This window comes from Mizuhopecten yessoensis, unplaced genomic scaffold, assembly GCF_002113885.1.
Source record: "Mizuhopecten yessoensis strain PY_sf001 unplaced genomic scaffold, ASM211388v2 scaffold2101, whole genome shotgun sequence".
In the NCBI taxonomy this organism is placed as follows: Eukaryota; Metazoa; Mollusca; class Bivalvia; order Pectinida; family Pectinidae; genus Mizuhopecten; species Mizuhopecten yessoensis.
The window spans coordinates 141,547-161,800 of NW_018404378.1; the positions used below are offsets into that span (position 1 = coordinate 141,547).

Here is a 20,254-nt window from a genome sequence, read left to right on the forward strand (position 1 = left end):
GTATTTAAACCCTTGGAGTATCGAGGATGGCAGTAATGGGGCTCACGGTATTTAAACCCTTGGAGTATCGAGGATGGCAGTAATGGGGCTCACGGTATTTAAACCCTTGGAGTATCGAGGATGGCAGTAATGGGGCTCACGGTATTTAAACCCTTGGAGTATCGAGGATGGCAGTAATAGGACTCACAGTATCTGCCTCTTTACGATACCTTACAGTAAGATACAGCCGGCGTATGCTGTCCCCGAACTTCCAGGGGACTAATCTAATTAGAATTGTAAAGGTTATGTGCATAGTTAGAATTAGGATTTTATTTGAGATATCAAATTGAAATTGCCGAGCATTAGGCGTGTTGAAATACCATAGCCATTATCCAATGTTTATCCAATGTTTATTGGAAAGATCAAAGTAAAATCTGTAGACGTAAGCAAATTCGTGTCATATTGATTTTGTTTGTACCTGCCGAAATCGCTTGTCTTAAAGACTTAAATAATTCACTAAAACTTAAATTGTTATTTGATAACATTTCATCTTGTGTTCATAAATCAAAACTTGAACCTCATAAATAGACCATAGGTGTACATGACATACTCGTTTGGCGGGATAAGGAGCGTTCAACCTTATCAGTGATGACGTAACAAGCATGTCTTGTGCCGTATTGATCCGTAAACACGTCGAACAGTGATGCTATTTTCGTATAAATTTTGTAGTCAAATAGCTGAAGTCATTAAACTGTTTGATATAAATAAAACAAACAAATCTTTAGAAGTGATGGTTTCTGAGAGGGGCGCTAAAAGATCGTTCGAAAATCTTACCTACCTTCTTTAAGAAGAAAAAAAATCGTTTGATCTGAATTTTTTATGCAACCTCTTTTTAAGCAGGTACCGTTAATATGTTTATCGTTTACTGAATGTTCTACCACTAATAGTTCACCGTACTTTATCAAAGGGGTCTATTGGCTTCCTCCGAAGCCTTTTAGTATGTTTACTAGAACGCCTCAGGGACTATTTCTCGTACCATGATGTCTGTGGGTTTTTTCACATTTGACTAAACAACAATAAAACATGATTTTATTCGTATGATAGTTTGAACATGTTTAGAACGTATGTAGAACAATTGTATTGGTTGCCTAAAGATACACGTAGGTGCAATATATATGCTGATGCCATAAGTAGGAAGCCAAGGGTACAGTTTGATATCACGGTCCAGTATTGCTTCTGTCAGTTTCCAAGTACCAATAAACGAAACACTTAGGGATAGTTATCCACGCCTCTACATCTGATAACATAGTTATCCACGCCTCTACATCTGATAACATAGTTATCCACGCCTCTACATCTGATAACATAGTTATCCACGCCTCTACATCTGATAACATAGTTATCCACGCCTCTACATCTGATAACATAGTTATCCACGCCTCTACATCTGATAACATAGTTATCCACGCCTCTACATCTGATAACATAGTTATCCACGCCTCTACATCTGATAACATAGTTATCCACGCCTCTACATCTGATAACATAGTTATCCACGCCTCTACATCTGATAACATAGTTATCCACGCCTCTACATCTGATAACATAGTTATCCACGCCTCTACATCTGATAACATAGTTATCCACGCCTCTACATCTGATAACATAGTTATCCACGCCTCTACATCTGATAACATAGTTATCCACGCCTCTACATCTGATAACATAGTTATCCACGCCTCTACATCTGATAACATAGTTATCCACGCCTCTACATCTGATAACATAGTTATCCACGCCTCTACATCTGATAACATAGTTATCCACGCCTCTACATCTGATAACATAGTTATCCACGCCTCTACATCTGATAACATAGTTATCCACGCCTCTACATCTGATAACATAGTTATCCACGCCTCTACATCTGATAACATAGTTATCCACGCCTCTACATCTGATAACATAGTTATCCACGCCTCTACATCTGATAACATAGTTATCCACGCCTCTACATCTGATAACATAGTTATCCACGCCTCTACATCTGATAACATAGTTATCCACGCCTCTACATCTGATAACATAGTTATCCACGCCTCTACATCTGATAACATAGTTATCCACGCCTCTACATCTGATAACATAGTTATCCACGCCTCTACATCTGATAACATAGTTATCCACGCCTCTACATCTGATAACATAGTTATCCACGCCTCTACATCTGATAACATAGTTATCCACGCCTCTACATCTGATAACATAGTTATCCACGCCTCTACATCTGATAACATAGTTATCCACGCCTCTACATCTGATAACATAGTTATCCACGCCTCTACATCTGATAACATAGTTATCCACGCCTCTACATCTGATAACATAGTTATCCACGCCTCTACATCTGATAACATAGTTATCCACGCCTCTACATCTGATAACATAGTTATCCACGCCTCTACATCTGATAACATAGTTATCCACGCCTCTACATCTGATAACATAGTTATCCACGCCTCTACATCTGATAACATAGTTATCCACGCCTCTACATCTGATAACATAGTTATCCACGCCTCTACATCTGATAACATAGTTATCCACGCCTCTACATCTGATAACATAGTTATCCACGCCTCTACATCTGATAACATAGTTATCCACGCCTCTACATCTGATAACATAGTTATCCACGCCTCTACATCTGATAACATAGTTATCCACGCCTCTACATCTGATAACATAGTTATCCACGCCTCTACATCTGATAACATAGTTATCCACGCCTCTACATCTGATAACATAGTTATCCACGCCTCTACATCTGATAACATAGTTATCCACGCCTCTACATCTGATAACATAGTTGTCCACGCCTCTACATCTGGTAACATATTTATCCACGCCTCTACATCTGATAACATAGTTACCCACGCCTCTACATCTGGTAACATATTTATCCACGCCTCTACATCTGGCAACATAGTTATCCACGCCTCTAAAGCTGATACCACCTGTTGTTGTCATTGCGGGTGCTGCTTATTAACGTATGACATAATTAGACATGAACATAACTGTGATTAATCCAAGCACGTGCTACACTAATTGCACACGAGGCGTATTTATCTTATCAACCCTCGTACCATGTGACAAGATCTAGTTTAATTTTACGATCCAAGGTCACTACTTTTATATAACGACCAGGGTTAGTAATGTATATGGACGTTCCAGATCCGTGTACAATATCGCGTGCATTGAACGTGTTAGTCTTTCCATAGAACGGTTTATATCTGCAGCTGCCGGTGAGAGAATGGTGTTAAATAGCTTTTATTACACACAGCAACGTCAGGAGAACTCGGTTACTGTAGGGTTTCTTTATCTATCTATTTCACTACAATACCGTGTATGGTTACTGTAGGTTTTTATATATATCCATTTCACTACAATACCGTGTATGGTTACTGTAGGTTTTTATATATATCCATTTCACTACAATGCCGTGTATGGTTACTGTAGATTTTTATATATATCCATTTCGCTACAATACCGTGTATGGTTACTGTAGGTTTTTATATATATCCATTTCACTACAATGCCGTGTATGGTTACTGTAGATTTTTTATATATATCCATTTCACTACAATACCGTTTATGGTTACTGTAGATTTTTATATATATCCATTTTACTACAATACCGTGTATGGTAACTGTAGATTTATATATATATATCCAGTTCACTACAATACCGTGTATGGTTACTGTAGATTATTATATATATCCATTTCACTACAATACCGTTTATGGTTACTGTAGATTTTTATATATATCCATTTTACTACAATACCGTGTATGGTAACTGTAGATTTATATATATATATCCATTTCACTACAATATCGTGTATGGTTACTGTAGATTTTTATATATATCCATTTCGCTACAATACCGTGTATGGTTACTGTAGGTTTTTATATATATCCATTTCACTACAATGCCGTGTATGGTTACTGTAGATTTTTATATATATCCATTTCGCTACAATACCGTGTATGGTTACTGTAGATTTTTTATATATATCCATTTCACTACAATATCGTGTATGGTTACTGTAGATTTTTATATATATCCATTTTACTACAATACCGTGTATGGTAACTGTAGATTTATATATATATATCCAGTTCACTACAATACCGTGTATGGTTACTGCAGATTTTTATATATATCCATTTCACTACAATGCCGTGTATGGTTACTGTAGATTTTTTTATATATATCCATTTCACTACAATGCCGTGTATGGTTACTGTAGATTTTTTTATATATATCCATTTCACTACAATATCGTGTATGGTTACTGTAGATTTTTATATATATCCATTTTACTACAATACCGTGTATGGTTACTGTAGATTATTATATATATCAATTTCACTACAATACCGTGTATGGTTACTTTAGATTTTTTTATATATATCCATTTCACTACAATGCCGTGTATGGTTACTGTAGATTTTTTATATATATCCATTTCACTACAATGCCGTGTATGGTTACTGTAGATTTTTATATATATCCATTTTACTACAATACCGTGTATGGTAACTGTAGATTTATATATATATATCCAGTTCACTACAATACCGTGTATGGTTACTGCAGATTTTTATATATATCCATTTCACTACAATATCGTGTATGGTTACTGTAGATTTTTATATATATCCATTTCACTACAATGCCGTGTATGGTTACTGTAGATTTTTTTATATATATCCATTTCACTACAATATCGTGTATGGTTACTGTAGATTTTTATATATATCCATTTCGCTACAATACCGTGTATGGTTACTGTAGGTTTTTATATATATCCATTTCACTACAATGCCGTGTATGGTTACTGTAGATTTTTATATATATCCATTTCGCTACAATACCGTGTATGGTTACTGTAGGTTTTTATATATATCCATTTCACTACAATGCCGTGTATGGTTACTGTAGATTTTTTATATATATCCATTTCACTACAATGCCGTGTATGGTTACTGTAGATTTTTATATATATCCATTTCACTACAATATCGTGTATGGTTACTGTAGATTTTTATATATATCCATTTTACTACAATACCGTGTATGGTTACTGCAGATTTTTATATATATCCATTTCACTACAATGCCGTGTATGGTTACTGTAGATTTTTTATATATATCCATTTCACTACAATGCCGTGTATGGTTACTGTAGATTTTTATATATATCCATTTTACTACAATACCGTGTATGGTAACTGTAGATTTATATATATATATCCATTTCACTACAATGCCGTGTATGGTTACTGTAGATTTTTTTATATATATCCATTTCACTACAATATCGTGTATGGTTACTGTAGATTTTTATATATATCCATTTTACTACAATACCGTGTATGGTTACTGCAGATTTTTATATATATCCATTTCACTACAATACCGTTTATGGTTACTGTAGATTTTTATATATATCCATTTCACTACAATACCGTTTATGGTTACTGTAGATTTTTATATATATCCATTTTACTACAATACCGTGTATGGTTACTGTAGATTATTATATATATCAATTTCACTACAATACCGTGTATGGTTTATGGTCCACGCCTCTACATCTGATAACATACTTATCCACGCCTCTACATCCGATAACATAGTTATCCACGCCTCTACATCTCATAACATACTTATCCACGCCTCTACATCCGATAACATAGTTATCCACGCCTCTACATCTCATAACATACTTATCCACGCCTCTACATCCGATAACATAGTTATCCACGCCTCTACATCTGGTAACATATTTATCCACGCCTCTACATTTGATAACATAGTTATCCACGCCTCTACATCTCATAACATACTTATCCACGCCTCTACATCTGATAACATACTTATCCACGCCTCTACATCCGATAACATAGTTATCCACGCCTCTACATCTGGTAACATATTTATCCACGCCTCTACATTTGATAACTTAGTTCTCCACGCCTCTACATCTGATAACATACTTATCCACGCCTCTACATCCGATAACATAGTTATCCACGCCTCTACATCTCATAACATACTTATCCACGCCTCTACATCTGATGACCTAGTTGTCCACACCTCTACATCTGATGACATAGTTATCCACGCCTCTACAGCTGATCCCACCTGTTGTTGTCATTGCGTGTGCTGCTTATTAAATCTGATAACATAGTTATCCACGCCTCTACCTCTGGTAACATAGTTATCCACGCCTCTACATCTGATGACATAGTTGTCCACACCTCTACATCTGATGACATAGTTATCAACGCCTCTACAGCTGATACCACCTGTTGTTGTCATTGCGTGTGCTGCTTATTAAATCTGATAACATAGTTATCCACGCCTCTTCATCTGATAACATAGTTATCCACGCCTCTACATCTGATGACATAGTTATCCACGCCTCTACAGCTGATACCACCTGTTGTTGTCATTGCGTGTGCTGCTTATTAACGTATGACATAATTAGACATGAACATAACTGTGATTAATCCAAGCACGTGCTACACTAATTGCACACGAGGCGTATTTATCTTATCAACCCTCGTACCATGTGACAAGATCTAGTTTAATTTTACGATCCAAGGTCACTACTTTTATATAACGACCAGGGTTAGTAATGTATATGGACGTTCCAGATCCGTGTACAATATCGCGTGCATTGAACGTGTTAGTCTTTCCATAGAACGGTTTATATCTGCAGCTGCCGGTGAGAGAATGGTGTTAAATAGCTTTTATTACACACAGCAACGTCAGGAGAACTCGGTTACTGTAGGGTTTCTTTATCTATCTATTTCACTACAATACCGTGTATGGTTACTGTAGATTTTTATATATATCCATTTCACTACAATACCGTGTATGGTTACTGTAGATTATTATATATATCCATTTCACTACAATACCCTGTATGGTTACTGTAGATTTATATATATATATCCAGTTCACTACAATACCGTGTATGGTTACTGTAGATTTTTTATATATATTCATTTCACTACAATACCGTGTATTGTTACTGTAGATTTTTATATATATCCATTTCACTACAATACCCTGTATGGTTACTGTAGATTTATATATATATCCATTTCACTACAATGCCGTGTATGGTTACTGTAGATTTTTATATATATTCATTTCACTACAATACCGTGTATGGTTACTGTAGATTTTTATATATATCCATTTTACTACAATACCGTGTATGGTTACTGTAGATTTATATATATATCCATTTCACTACAATACCGTGTATGGTTTATGTCAACAAGAGAGAATGGCAGGAGATCAGCTTCGTCCGGTTGACCTTAGGGTCAAGGTCGTTAACATTTCTACGTCATCACTCTAGCGACCCTATATCTGTACTGATTTTCATAAAACTTTGTAACACCAAACGAGTGACAAGGGTTGATGGTTGGTTAAAAGTTTATTCTGGTAACCTCAAGTATTAGGATCGGTCTTTAACGTTTGGTCTCGCTCTCAGTCGTCTCCGAGCTGTCTCTATCTGTATTAGCTCTAACCCATCTCTAGCCGTCCCTAGCCCTTCTGGCCTCTTCTCTAGCCGTCCCTAGCCTTTCTAACCTCTTCTCTAGCCGTCATTATCTCCTTTCTATATTATATTTATACTCGATTTTAATCTATCGGTACGTGCATAGATGGTCAGTTGAGACTTGAATATCATACCAGCCCTTATCTACCATAAGGTATAAGCCCCAAATTGAGACTTTAAGATCATATCTATGTAATCCTGTATTCACCGAGCTATTCCCGATATACGTAATTAATTACACAACGTCGTAACACTGACTGTGTCACAACTTTCTATAATTGTCATATTTGACAAAACATTTAACCAGTGCGCGTGTCATGGTATTGTGATTAAGGTTAAGGTTACTGTAATTATAACTTGAAAAGTTTTTTTCATAGTTGTTGCGAACGTTCATTTCAGTTTTAAATAATTCCTACAATGATTTTCACTTGGCAAACTTAGTTGTCGCTGGAGTAACAAAATGTCCCCGAATCTCCCTAAATATTACACTCAGCCAACGCGGCTTTTGTCAAATGTAAGGGGAACAAACATGTGTGCATACTGCACATCGAAAAATGGGTACCGCAGTTCAATGTTCGTCATAATGTAATGTGTTATCCAATAAATATACCCATGCCATATTTGTTGCGTATTAACCCATGTTATACGGCCATTCAGCCCCGTGATTGGTTATAGAATGTCACAAATCTTCATTATGTGATAACATGGATCTAATTTTATGAATTTTTCGAGATGTATGAAACTCGTCACGATTTTTTCATTTTAGCTCGCCAAAGGGTCGCTACATTAAAAAATTCTTACGACCCGTTTCATAATCGCATATGAAATGACAATTAATATAAGATCCTATATTTTGTACTCTTCATACAAAGTACATCATAATGATGTACATGTATGTGGGGCCGGAGGAGGGGAAGGGGGAGGAGGGGGATCTTATACTTGTCATTCTGGCTTCAACAGAAAACTGACAATATGACGCAAGTCCCAAGGTCATTGATCTCTTGTTGTGAACGATTTAACGGGACGTCATTCATAGTTATATAGTATTTCGATATTTGATTTGGAGGATATTAAATCATAGGAATTATAACCATGCTCCCATGAAAAATGAATGTTTAGATTGCTTGCTTGGCCTGCTGAAGTGAAACGTGACAAAGTTCACCTGAAGCTTTTAGCCGAGTCTCATTTTTCCTTCAGCAACAAAACACATCTGAAGCTTTTAGCCGAGTCTCATTTTTCCTTCAGCAACAAAACACATATTAAATCCTTTAATGATACTATAGCAATCTATAACCGTTATATAATGATACTATAGCAATCTATAACCGTTATATAATGATACTATAGCAATCTATAACCGTTATATAATGATACTATAGCAATCTATAACCGTTATATAATGATACTATAGCAATCTATAACCGTTATATAATGATACTATAGCAATCTATAACCGTTATATAATGATACTATAGCAATCTATAACCGTTATATAATGATACTATAGCAATCTATAACCGTTATATAATGATACTATAGCAATCTATAACCGTTATATAATGATACTATAGCAATCTATAACCGTTATATAATGATACTATAGCAATCTATAACCGTTATATAATGATACTATAGCAATCTATAACCGTTATATAATGATACTATAGCAATCTATAACCGTTATATAATGATACTATAGCAATCTATAACCGTTATATAATGATACTATAGCAATCTATAACCGTTATATAATGATACTATAGCAATCTATAACCGTTATATAATGATACTATAGCAATCTATAACCGTTATATAATGATACTATAGCAATCTATAACCGTTATATAATGATACTATAGCAATCTATAACCGTTATATAATGATACTATAGCAATCTATAACCGTTATATAATGATACTATAGCAATCTATAACCGTTATATAATGATACTATAGCAATCTATAACCGTTATATAATGATACTATAGCAATCTATAACCGTTATATAATGATACTATAGCAATCTATAACCGTTATATAATGATACTATAGCAATCTATAACCGTTATATAATGATACTATAGCAATCTATAACCGTTATATAATGATACTATAGCAATCTATAACCGTTATATAATGATACTATAGCAATCTATAACCGTTATATAATGATACTATAGCAATCTATAACCGTTATATAATGATACTATAGCAATCTATAACCGTTATATAATGATACTATAGCAATCTATAACCGTTATATAATGATACTATAGCAATCTATAACCGTTATATAATGATACTATAGCAATCTATAACCGTTATATAATGATACTATAGCAATCTATAACCGTTATATAATGATACTATAGCAATCTATAACCGTTATATAATGATACTATAGCAATCTATAACCGTTATATAATGATACTATAGCAATCTATAACCGTTATATAATGATACTATAGCAATCTATAACCGTTATATAATGATACTATAGCAATCTATAACCGTTATATAATGATACTATAGCAATCTATAACCGTTATATAATGATACTATAGCAATCTATAACCGTTATATAATGATACTATAGCAATCTATAACCGTTATATAATGATACTATAGCAATCTATAACCGTTATATAATGATACTATAGCAATCTATAACCGTTATATAATGATACTATAGCAATCTATAACCGTTATATAATGATACTATAGCAATCTATAACCGTTATATAATGATACTATAGCAATCTATAACCGTTATATAATGATACTATAGCAATCTATAACCGTTATATAATGATACTATAGCAATCTATAACCGTTATATAATGATACTATAGCAATCTATAACCGTTATATAATGATACTATAGCAATCTATAACCGTTATATAATGATACTATAGCAATCTATAACCGTTATATAATGATACTATAGCAATCTATAACCGTTATATAATGATACTATAGCAATCTATAACCGTTATATAATGATACTATAGCAATCTATAACCGTTATATAATGATACTATAGCAATCTATAACCGTTATATAATGATACTATAGCAATCTATAACCGTTATATAATGATACTATAGCAATCTATAACCGTTATATAATGATACTATAGCAATCTATAACCGTTATATAATGATACTATAGCAATCTATAACCGTTATATAATGATACTATAGCAATCTATAACCGTTATATAATGATACTATAGCAATCTATAACCGTTATATAATGATACTATAGCAATCTATAACCGTTATATAATGATACTATAGCAATCTATAACCGTTATATAATGATACTATAGCAATCTATAACCGTTATATAATGATACTATAGCAATCTATAACCGTTATATAATGATACTATAGCAATCTATAACCGTTATATAATGATACTATAGCAATCTATAACCGTTATATAATGATACTATAGCAATCTATAACCGTTATATAATGATACTATAGCAATCTATAACCGTTATATAATGATACTATAGCAATCTATAACCGTTATATAATGATACTATAGCAATCTATAACCGTTATATAATGATACTATAGCAATCTATAACCGTTATATAATGATACTATAGCAATCTATAACCGTTATATAATGATACTATAGCAATCTATAACCGTTATATAATGATACTATAGCAATCTATAACCGTTATATAATGATACTATAGCAATCTATAACCGTTATATAATGATACTATAGCAATCTATAACCGTTATATAATGATACTATAGCAATCTATAACCGTTATATAATGATACTATAGCAATCTATAACCGTTATATAATGATACTATAGCAATCTATAACCGTTATATAATGATACTATAGCAATCTATAACCGTTATATAATGATACTATAGCAATCTATAACCGTTATATAATGATACTATAGCAATCTATAACCGTTATATAATGATACTATAGCAATCTATAACCGTTATATAATGATACTATAGCAATCTATAACCGTTATATAATGATACTATAGCAATCTATAACCGTTATATAATGATACTATAGCAATCTATAACCGTTATATAATGATACTATAGCAATCTATAACCGTTATATAATGATACTATAGCAATCTATAACCGTTATATAATGATACTATAGCAATCTATAACCGTTATATAATGATACTATAGCAATCTATAACCGTTATATAATGATACTATAGCAATCTATAACCGTTATATAATGATACTATAGCAATCTATAACCGTTATATAATGATACTATAGCAATCTATAACCGTTATATAATGATACTATAGCAATCTATAACCGTTATATAATGATACTATAGCAATCTATAACCGTTATATAATGATACTATAGCAATCTATAACCGTTATATAATGATACTATAGCAATCTATAACCGTTATATAATGATACTATAGCAATCTATAACCGTTATATAATGATACTATAGCAATCTATAACCGTTATATAATGATACTATAGCAATCTATAACCGTTATATAATGATACTATAGCAATCTATAACCGTTATATAATGATACTATAGCAATCTATAACCGTTATATAATGATACTATAGCAATCTATAACCGTTATATAATGATACTATAGCAATCTATAACCGTTATATAATGATACTATAGCAATCTATAACCGTTATATAATGATACTATAGCAATCTATAACCGTTATATAATGATACTATAGCAATCTATAACCGTTATATAATGATACTATAGCAATCTATAACCGTTATATAATGATACTATAGCAATCTATAACCGTTATATAATGATACTATAGCAATCTATAACCGTTATATAATGATACTATAGCAATCTATAACCGTTATATAATGATACTATAGCAATCTATAACCGTTATATAATGATACTATAGCAATCTATAACCGTTATATAATGATACTATAGCAATCTATAACCGTTATATAATGATACTATAGCAATCTATAACCGTTATATAATGATACTATAGCAATCTATAACCGTTATATAATGATACTACAGCAATCTATAACCGTTATATAATGATACTACAGCAATCTATAACCGTTATATAATGATACTATAGCAATCTATAACCGTTATATAATGATACTGTAGTATTCTATAACCGTTATATAATGGCGCTGCTTCTCTCCGTGTGGATATCAATAACAGTTGGTGGTTATAGCCAGAAGCTAGCTCAAACACGACCTGCTCCTCAATGCATCGTTTTTGTAATTAGTATAAAATCCTACATGTTCTGGAAATAAATATTAAAAGAAAATAATAAATACAGAAGGTCTCAATCGCCCACGGCAGGCTGCTATTTCAGGAACGGGATCTATTTTTTCAACATTTATGAAGTGATAACAACCGGTTTCTTGACATGTTGGACGCAGGTCATTGTTTACATGTCCATAAACTCAACGATTTATCGTAAATACAGATAATGTCCAGAATCTTATGTTTTTATGACCTTATATATGATGAGAAAAGTATATTCCAGTCCTTATATTTACATTTATAAACTCTTTTTCGTGATGGGGTGTTGCATTCTGCTTCTACATCTATGACGCTAGGGGAAAGTGCTGATTGAATTGATAGCTCTCCTTTCACCCCAGAGTACATATCTATCAACAAATGAGTAGGGTATAAATTCATCAGCACATCCTGCACTTGTATTGTATAAATGATCAACAGATTGAGATTTCAATCTTTGTAAACCTGAATTCACGGATGTTTCCGGTTATTCCCGGCTGTTTCCGGCTGTTTCCGGCATGCCTTTTACGAGCTTAAATACTTGTGCGTTTGATAAGAATGGCGTTTCTGTGATATTTTAACCTCATGGTGAGTCGTGTTCCTGATGACTTCAGTGACACTTGGGAAATCCCTGAAGTATTCGTGTAGCCATCATTGATACAAATTGGAAAACCAGTGACACTGTGTGACATTAGGAATATGTTATATCAGTTTACCGATCAATAGTCCGATACACGTTGTAGCCCAGTGAAGCGATTAAACGATTAAAGCTCATCATCGTATATGATGGAAAATATGTAATAATTGCGTCAGGGCCACTGTAGGGTTCGTTAGCGCTAGATACTGCTTCGTCTGAGACCACAGGGACATGCGAATTAAGACTATGAAAAAAAAACCTCTCTGGTGCGGAGGAAGTATATCATTAGACTTTTTGGATGTTAAATCAACATATTACAAAAATGGGATTGTCAATTTTATTAGAGTTGATCAGAAATCCTAAGCCTTGTTTTAATTGCGTCATATTGTACCTCATCAATATAACAGAGTATCTGATTTGATTAGGGGGAAATAATGTCGCTTTGATCTCAATCACTCGAGTTTCCTCGATCATATTTCCCTTATTTGGGGTTTCTCTAGAAAAAATGAGTAAGATACATCACACGTGAGTTTCAATGGACTTAAGTGGACGACAACAATAGTGCGAAACTGTGATCACATTTATTGTTGTGGTATTGTCAAATCTGTGTACAGTAAAATATTTATTTTTGTGTTATTGTTAAATCTGTGTACGATAACATATTTATTGTTGTGTTATTGTCAAATCTGTGTACAATAAAATATTTATTTTTGTGTTATTGTTATATCTGTGTACAATAAAGTATCTATTTTTGTGTTATTGTTAAATCTGTGTACGATAACATATTTATTTTTGTGTTATTGTTATATCTGTGTGTTATAACATATTGATTTGTGTGTTATTGTTATATCTGTGTACAATAACATATGTATTGCCGTTGTGGTAGGGCGAAACCTTCGTAAAACATGATTAATATCGGGTAAACAAAGTATCGTGTTTCCCTCTTCAAATGGATAATCTAGACATATCTTTATAAGCACTTTGATAGAGGTATAGTAATATGTTTTACAGGGAAACTAGTATGTTTTACAGGGTCGCTATTATGTTTCATAGGGACACTAGTTTGTTTTATAGGGTCACTAGTATGTTTTACAGGGTCGCTAGTATGTTTTACAGGGTCGCTAGTATGCTTGTCGCTAGAATGTTTTACAGGGTCGCTAGTATGTTTGTCGCTAGTATGTTTTACAGGGTCGCTAGTATGTTTTACAGGGTCACTAGTATGTTTTACATGGTCACTAGTATGTTTTACAGGGTAACTAGTATGTTTTACAGGGTCGCTAGTATGTTTTACAGGGTCACTAGTATGTTTCATGGTTTGCATATCCCGGGTGAAACAGTACAGATGCTACAGAAACACTTTATAGATAAACGAACGCATTAGACTTTATGAAGTGTGAACGACCTCTCAGACAGAGCTCAAAATGCTCAAAAGTAACAAACAAATAAAACTTACTCAGGAAAGATTTATGTTTGTTACATCATGTACAAAATTTCATAGGGGTCACTCTGGTCCAAATATATTTTTCTTTCAGGTTAAGCCGGCTGGAACGGTTAAACCAGATAAACGGAAGCGGCCGAGTATGGTTTCACTTGGTCGGTAGTCTATTTTAAAGGGTTGGTAGTATGGTTTCACCTGGTCGGTAGTCTATTTTACAGGGATGGTAGTAAGGTTTCACCTGGTCGGTAGTCTATTTTACAGTGTTGGTAGTATGGTTTCACCTGGTCGGTAGTCTATTTTACAGGGTTGCATAGTTTACTCGCGTTACACTGTTCTTGTACACTAAGACTGCAGAAGGCTCCCACATAAATATGGAAATCTCTGATGCATACAATAGTTGCATTTCGTGACTTAACGCTATAACAATGGCCATGAGTGTTTATTGCGCCATATACATACAACAGTGCGAACGCGGGGTCACCGACATTGATTTTGACGGGCTTTCTTACCTAATGACGTGATCGTCGGCTCCTGTCGATAAAAACATACAGTACGACACGGAAACGGACGACTTGTACATGTACATGCGAGAACATATGGATATGTATGTGTGTGGTTTATGACTTTCATTTGATATGTGTGGTATTCTGTTCCCCAAGGTCCCTGCAGGTAGGGCGTACCAGTTGTACCTGCTGTCCCCATTGTATGCTCATAAGTGGCGACTAAATTTGAGATCTTATCTTTTCTCTTCTTTCTAAACAACTTTATTCTTCCTCATGTCACTCCATTGACAACGCCTCACTTTTGGCATTTAGTTGAGCGTTCGCCCCTATGAGGAAGGCTTTGGGTTCTGTCCCCTGGCCGAGACATACCAGAGTCTGTAAAATGGTAGTTTCTTATCCTGCTTAACGCTCAGCAATTTAGGAGTGGAACGATTGGTTCGCTCGTTGTCAGTATAATGTGACCGGGTGGGACGTCCTGCTGGGTATCTTCGGCAGTATGTTTCAGTGAGGTGGCACGATAAAGTCGGCATCAGTTACGCGATATCACAAGGAGACAAACACGAACATATCACAGCCTCCCAAAACACACACGCATACACTACACGCATGCATCTAGCACACAGGGTTGGCCGTCTTTAAATGACCATAGCTGTTGATAGGACGTTAAACAATACTAAACCAAACCAAACTGTTCTCCAACCTGTATCATGCGCACCCTCCTTACCTGATATGATTCTTTATCAAAGATTTTCGGCGCAAATGGGGCAACAAGGATAACGCCTTTTTACAAATAGTAAGAAAAAAAAAAAGACAAATATATATATAAATAAAGAATGGACATATAATGTGTCTATATGATAACCGATACGTACAAATATGTAGATTGTTATATGATCTGCTACCTTATGAATGCTACTTTATCACAAGACGTCTATGCTTCGCATATCTGCCCATAGATTAAATATAGAAACAGGGAGATGGCATAGACCTAACCCAATACCTGCAGAAATGCGATATTGTAGTGTGTGTACTAAAATTGAAGATGAAGACCATTTTGTTATGGAATTCCCGTTATACTCTGAAATTAGATCAACATTTTTGAAAAAAACATTATTGTAGACCAAATATGGACAAATTTGCTGAACTTGTTTCTTCAGAAAACAATTTCATTATTAGAAATTTAGCTATGTTTATTTACAAAGCGAAGGAAATTAGGCATGGAATTTTGTTTAATGTGTAACTCAAATTAATTCCTTGCATCCTTCGCCTCGCATTATTTTTTTGTTAAAGTCTATTGCATACTGTGTTCATGCTTACTATTGTGAATGAATATGTATAATTTCTTATTGCCATTATGTCATTGTCATGTTTCAATGTGTGTAAAGCACAAAGGCATTTGTTGCCTATTGCAAATTAAATATATTTCTATCTATAACATCATAAGTAAAGATATAACAATAGCAGCAGAGAGTAAAAAGTGGGAAGAATATAATGATTTTGATGAAGAAAGATGGACCCATAATGTCATTTAAGAATTTGTGAGACAAAAATGCAATTGCTTCAGTTTAGAATCAACCAAATTATATCATAACAGCTGATTAAGATGTAAGCATAACGATGTTGATAGCCAGTCTATTACGTTTCTGTTATCATTATTCATCGCCCGTGTAGTTCGTGTGGTTGGAGACAGATTCTCGTAAACACCCCCACACCACTGCCAAAAACTGTAACTACGCCATGGAATTTGTTTCTGGAATGGCTGTAAATATTTGATAAATAAGTTCTAACCCCCCCCCCCCCCCCCCCCATACCTTATGGAATTTTATGTTAAAAGTGTTATGGGTGTTTAAGATGCAAAGCGTGGCTTGCCAGAATTCAAACCCTGGACCACTAAAACATTACTGTTGCTCTAACCAACTAAGTTACCTAGAACCTGAATCAACGGCGGTACCGTAGACTTAGTGGTACTTGAGTTGTATCTAACACTAACATAAAGGGAGATAACTGTATATACACACTGTGCCAAAGACTATAGTGGAACTCTCTAGTGTTTTGCATGCAGTGGAACAGGGACCCTTAATGATCACTGGTATGTCATTGCTCAGGGTCGGTTGATATCTTGAAATAGAAATCAGATAGGAGTGAATAGGTAGCAAACGGTAAGCTGGGTAGGGGTAGGGGAGGGGTGTTTGTGTGTGTTTGTGTGGTGGGGGTAGGGGAGGGGTGTTTGTGTGGGTGTGTAGGGTGAGGGTTTGCAGAGGTTGATGTAAATGGCTACATTTTTCAAAGTTACTGGTACATGTTTGTTTTCCGCATTGTTTTCTATGGTTTGACAGTATCTGCACCGTTGTAATGGTTTTCTATGGTTTGACAGTATCTGCACCGTTGTAATGGTTTTAAACGACATTTGTGACAAATTTGCAATAAAACGTGTCATGTTGGATCTGAGATAACTTATTGCAGAGATCCTAAATTGTAATTTTAAATTGCCCCATCCTCGTGCTGGTATCTAATGCCTAGTTATGCCCACGTCACAGATGTGTGATGGAGCCTTACAATAGCTCTAACGTTCATTTACGTTATCTGTCATAGAAATAGAAAAGTAATGGAGTTAGGCGATGAAATGCTAATTAAGCAGCATTCGTCTTTCGGTGTATGAAGGGATATTGAGATCGAACGTTGAATGTCGTGATCACCATTACGCGTTAATTAAGTATTAAAGCCGCCGTATGGTGTGGTCCCATCAATGTCGACGGATTACGCAACGCACTACGCTAAAACTGACAATTTCTGCGAAAATTATCGATAGTGCGAAATTACAGAATTATCAAAGAACTAATCCTCACAACGACCAACGACCTAGTGAAGAGGACGACCATTTAATTCTGATTGGGGGAGATGGGTTGGAAAATTAAAAAAGTCTGACCTTGACCATCATGGAAATATATTATTAGTCTTCTATCATATAACTAAAAATAAATATTCTGTCCTCGAATATAACCACATCAATATTGTTTCTTGAAAAACTAACAAAATTTGTATTAAAAATAATTTTACTAATTTATTAATTATTACTAATATTTGAAACATCGTTAGTACCTTTAAAATATTAAATTTCATTTTAGGGTAACAAATATATCTTAAATGAACGCCATCTTTAAAAAAAAAGGTACAATATCAAGTGAATTTGAAGATGTGTTGACAAAATCGGAGACCAGATCTGCACGCACCATCATTCGCAGGCATACTTTACGTAATTGTATTGACCAATAGGAAGTGACAATGAGGTGTTACGTCCGCGATAGTCCGGACGTGAAATAGAAATAATGTTGCATGTTTTGATTGAGAACAAAAATATCATTTTATTTCAAATCAGCAGGTGACGGGGATTCGATTCCCGGACGCAGGCGCCCTCTGGCGACTTTACGTTACTCCCCGCCTAGGACTGTTTGTTGTAGTTTGTCGTCATAAAAATGTTTGACTATAGAAACAATAATGAAGCATATCAAGAACACATCACATAAATGTGTGCGTTATAGTTCAGTGGAAACTTTTAAGTCTGGACAAAGGATTTAGTTCGACCTGTGAACAGAGGCGCCCTCTGGCGTCTCTTTTCTTTATTGTGGCACTGGGATATCTCGACGTAGACGATTACAGTAGAGTCCTTACTTACAACAGAAACACGATTATATATGTATTACTGTTCAGAGACGGACAATACGTATAATAATTGTAGAATATTGCGTTTCAGCTTGTTGGCTTGACAAGTCGTTATAAATACTGTTGTGTAATATTTTATCTAAAACGACGTTGTTATATCGCAGAGACTCCGTTTTAGTTGGGAAATCGAATGATTTTAAATGCATGCTTTATTAACTAGTCTTTGAGCAATATGACCAGTAAAGGAAATCATATTATCCATTATTACGACTTGTCTATGAGCTTACATGAGATGGCGCGGCGTCTGTCATTCGTCCAGTGCCAACGATTTCTTTTAACGACGTCTCCTGAATAACCTAGAGGCCAAGGACAATCCTAGCATGGGCCAGCGTCATGTTTAAATTTGATAAAGGGCTTTCAAGTATGTTTGAATAAATTACCTCAACCTGCTAATAAAGTCTCAAAGGTGTTAATGTCTTTCAACGACTATTGTAAAATAACAAATGGTCTAGGGTAATGAAGTTTTTCACTTTTGGCAAGCTAGGAAGGAATGCTGTCTAGTTTGTTCTGTTGGCTTTCGTTGACCCATTTAGTTTCGATTTGTTAGTCATAAAGCTTTTAATAGACTGCTTCTGAATAACAAGGCGGTCTATAGGTTCATGCCCTTGGACTGTTACATGGACATGCTGGGGTGAAAGGCTATCAAATTCTCTTAGAAAGGTGTCGACAAGGTCTATAGGTTCATGCCCTTGGATTTTTTTTTATTTTTTTTTATTATTTTTTTTAGGTTCAAATTGTTTATTCCCCCAGCATCTTTGGGAGGGATGCCAGGGTTGGGGTGCCCCGGAATCATCCCTCTTACATAATATAGCCTCATGCAAAAGGCCTCTTTCTCTTCATTCTCTCTTTCTTTTTCATTCATTCTTTCATACTCAAATTCAAAATCATTCATTCTTTCATACGTATATTTCATTCATTACAATAACGATAATATTTATTTTGATTAAATTGATATATTAATGCCCTATTGTCCTAAAATTTAAACAAGATAAAACCGAATTCATGTACTTTGAATGATGTTGTTTTTCATGTGTAATT

The 20,254-nt window shown here is 34.4% G+C and overlaps 2 protein-coding genes across 4 annotated transcripts in view; one reads left to right on the plus strand and one right to left on the minus strand.

Annotated features, from left to right (window-relative positions):
• Window positions 1-20,254, plus strand: part of LOC110445190 — a 135,240-nt gene that overhangs the window by 81,324 nt on the left and 33,662 nt on the right. The window lies entirely within an intron of this gene.
• On the minus strand, window positions 1,182-5,711 carry LOC110445189. The gene is made up of 2 exons (XM_021489666.1): window positions 5,636-5,711; window positions 1,182-2,828 (listed from the first exon to the last, which is right to left on the minus strand). Exons 1-2 carry the CDS (start codon window positions 5,681-5,683, stop codon window positions 1,197-1,199), a joined length of 1,680 nt encoding a protein of 559 aa, XP_021345341.1. The 5' UTR covers window positions 5,684-5,711; the 3' UTR covers window positions 1,182-1,196.

Coding starts and splice junctions, on each gene's coding strand:
- LOC110445189 (XM_021489666.1), bottom strand. CDS start 5,683: ATGTTATCGGATGTAGAGGCGTGGATAAGTATGTTATCAGATGTAGAG. Junction 2,829..5,635: donor GTATGTTATCAGATGTAGAG/GCGTGGACCATA, acceptor TCAGATGTAGAG/GCGTGGATAACTATGTTATC.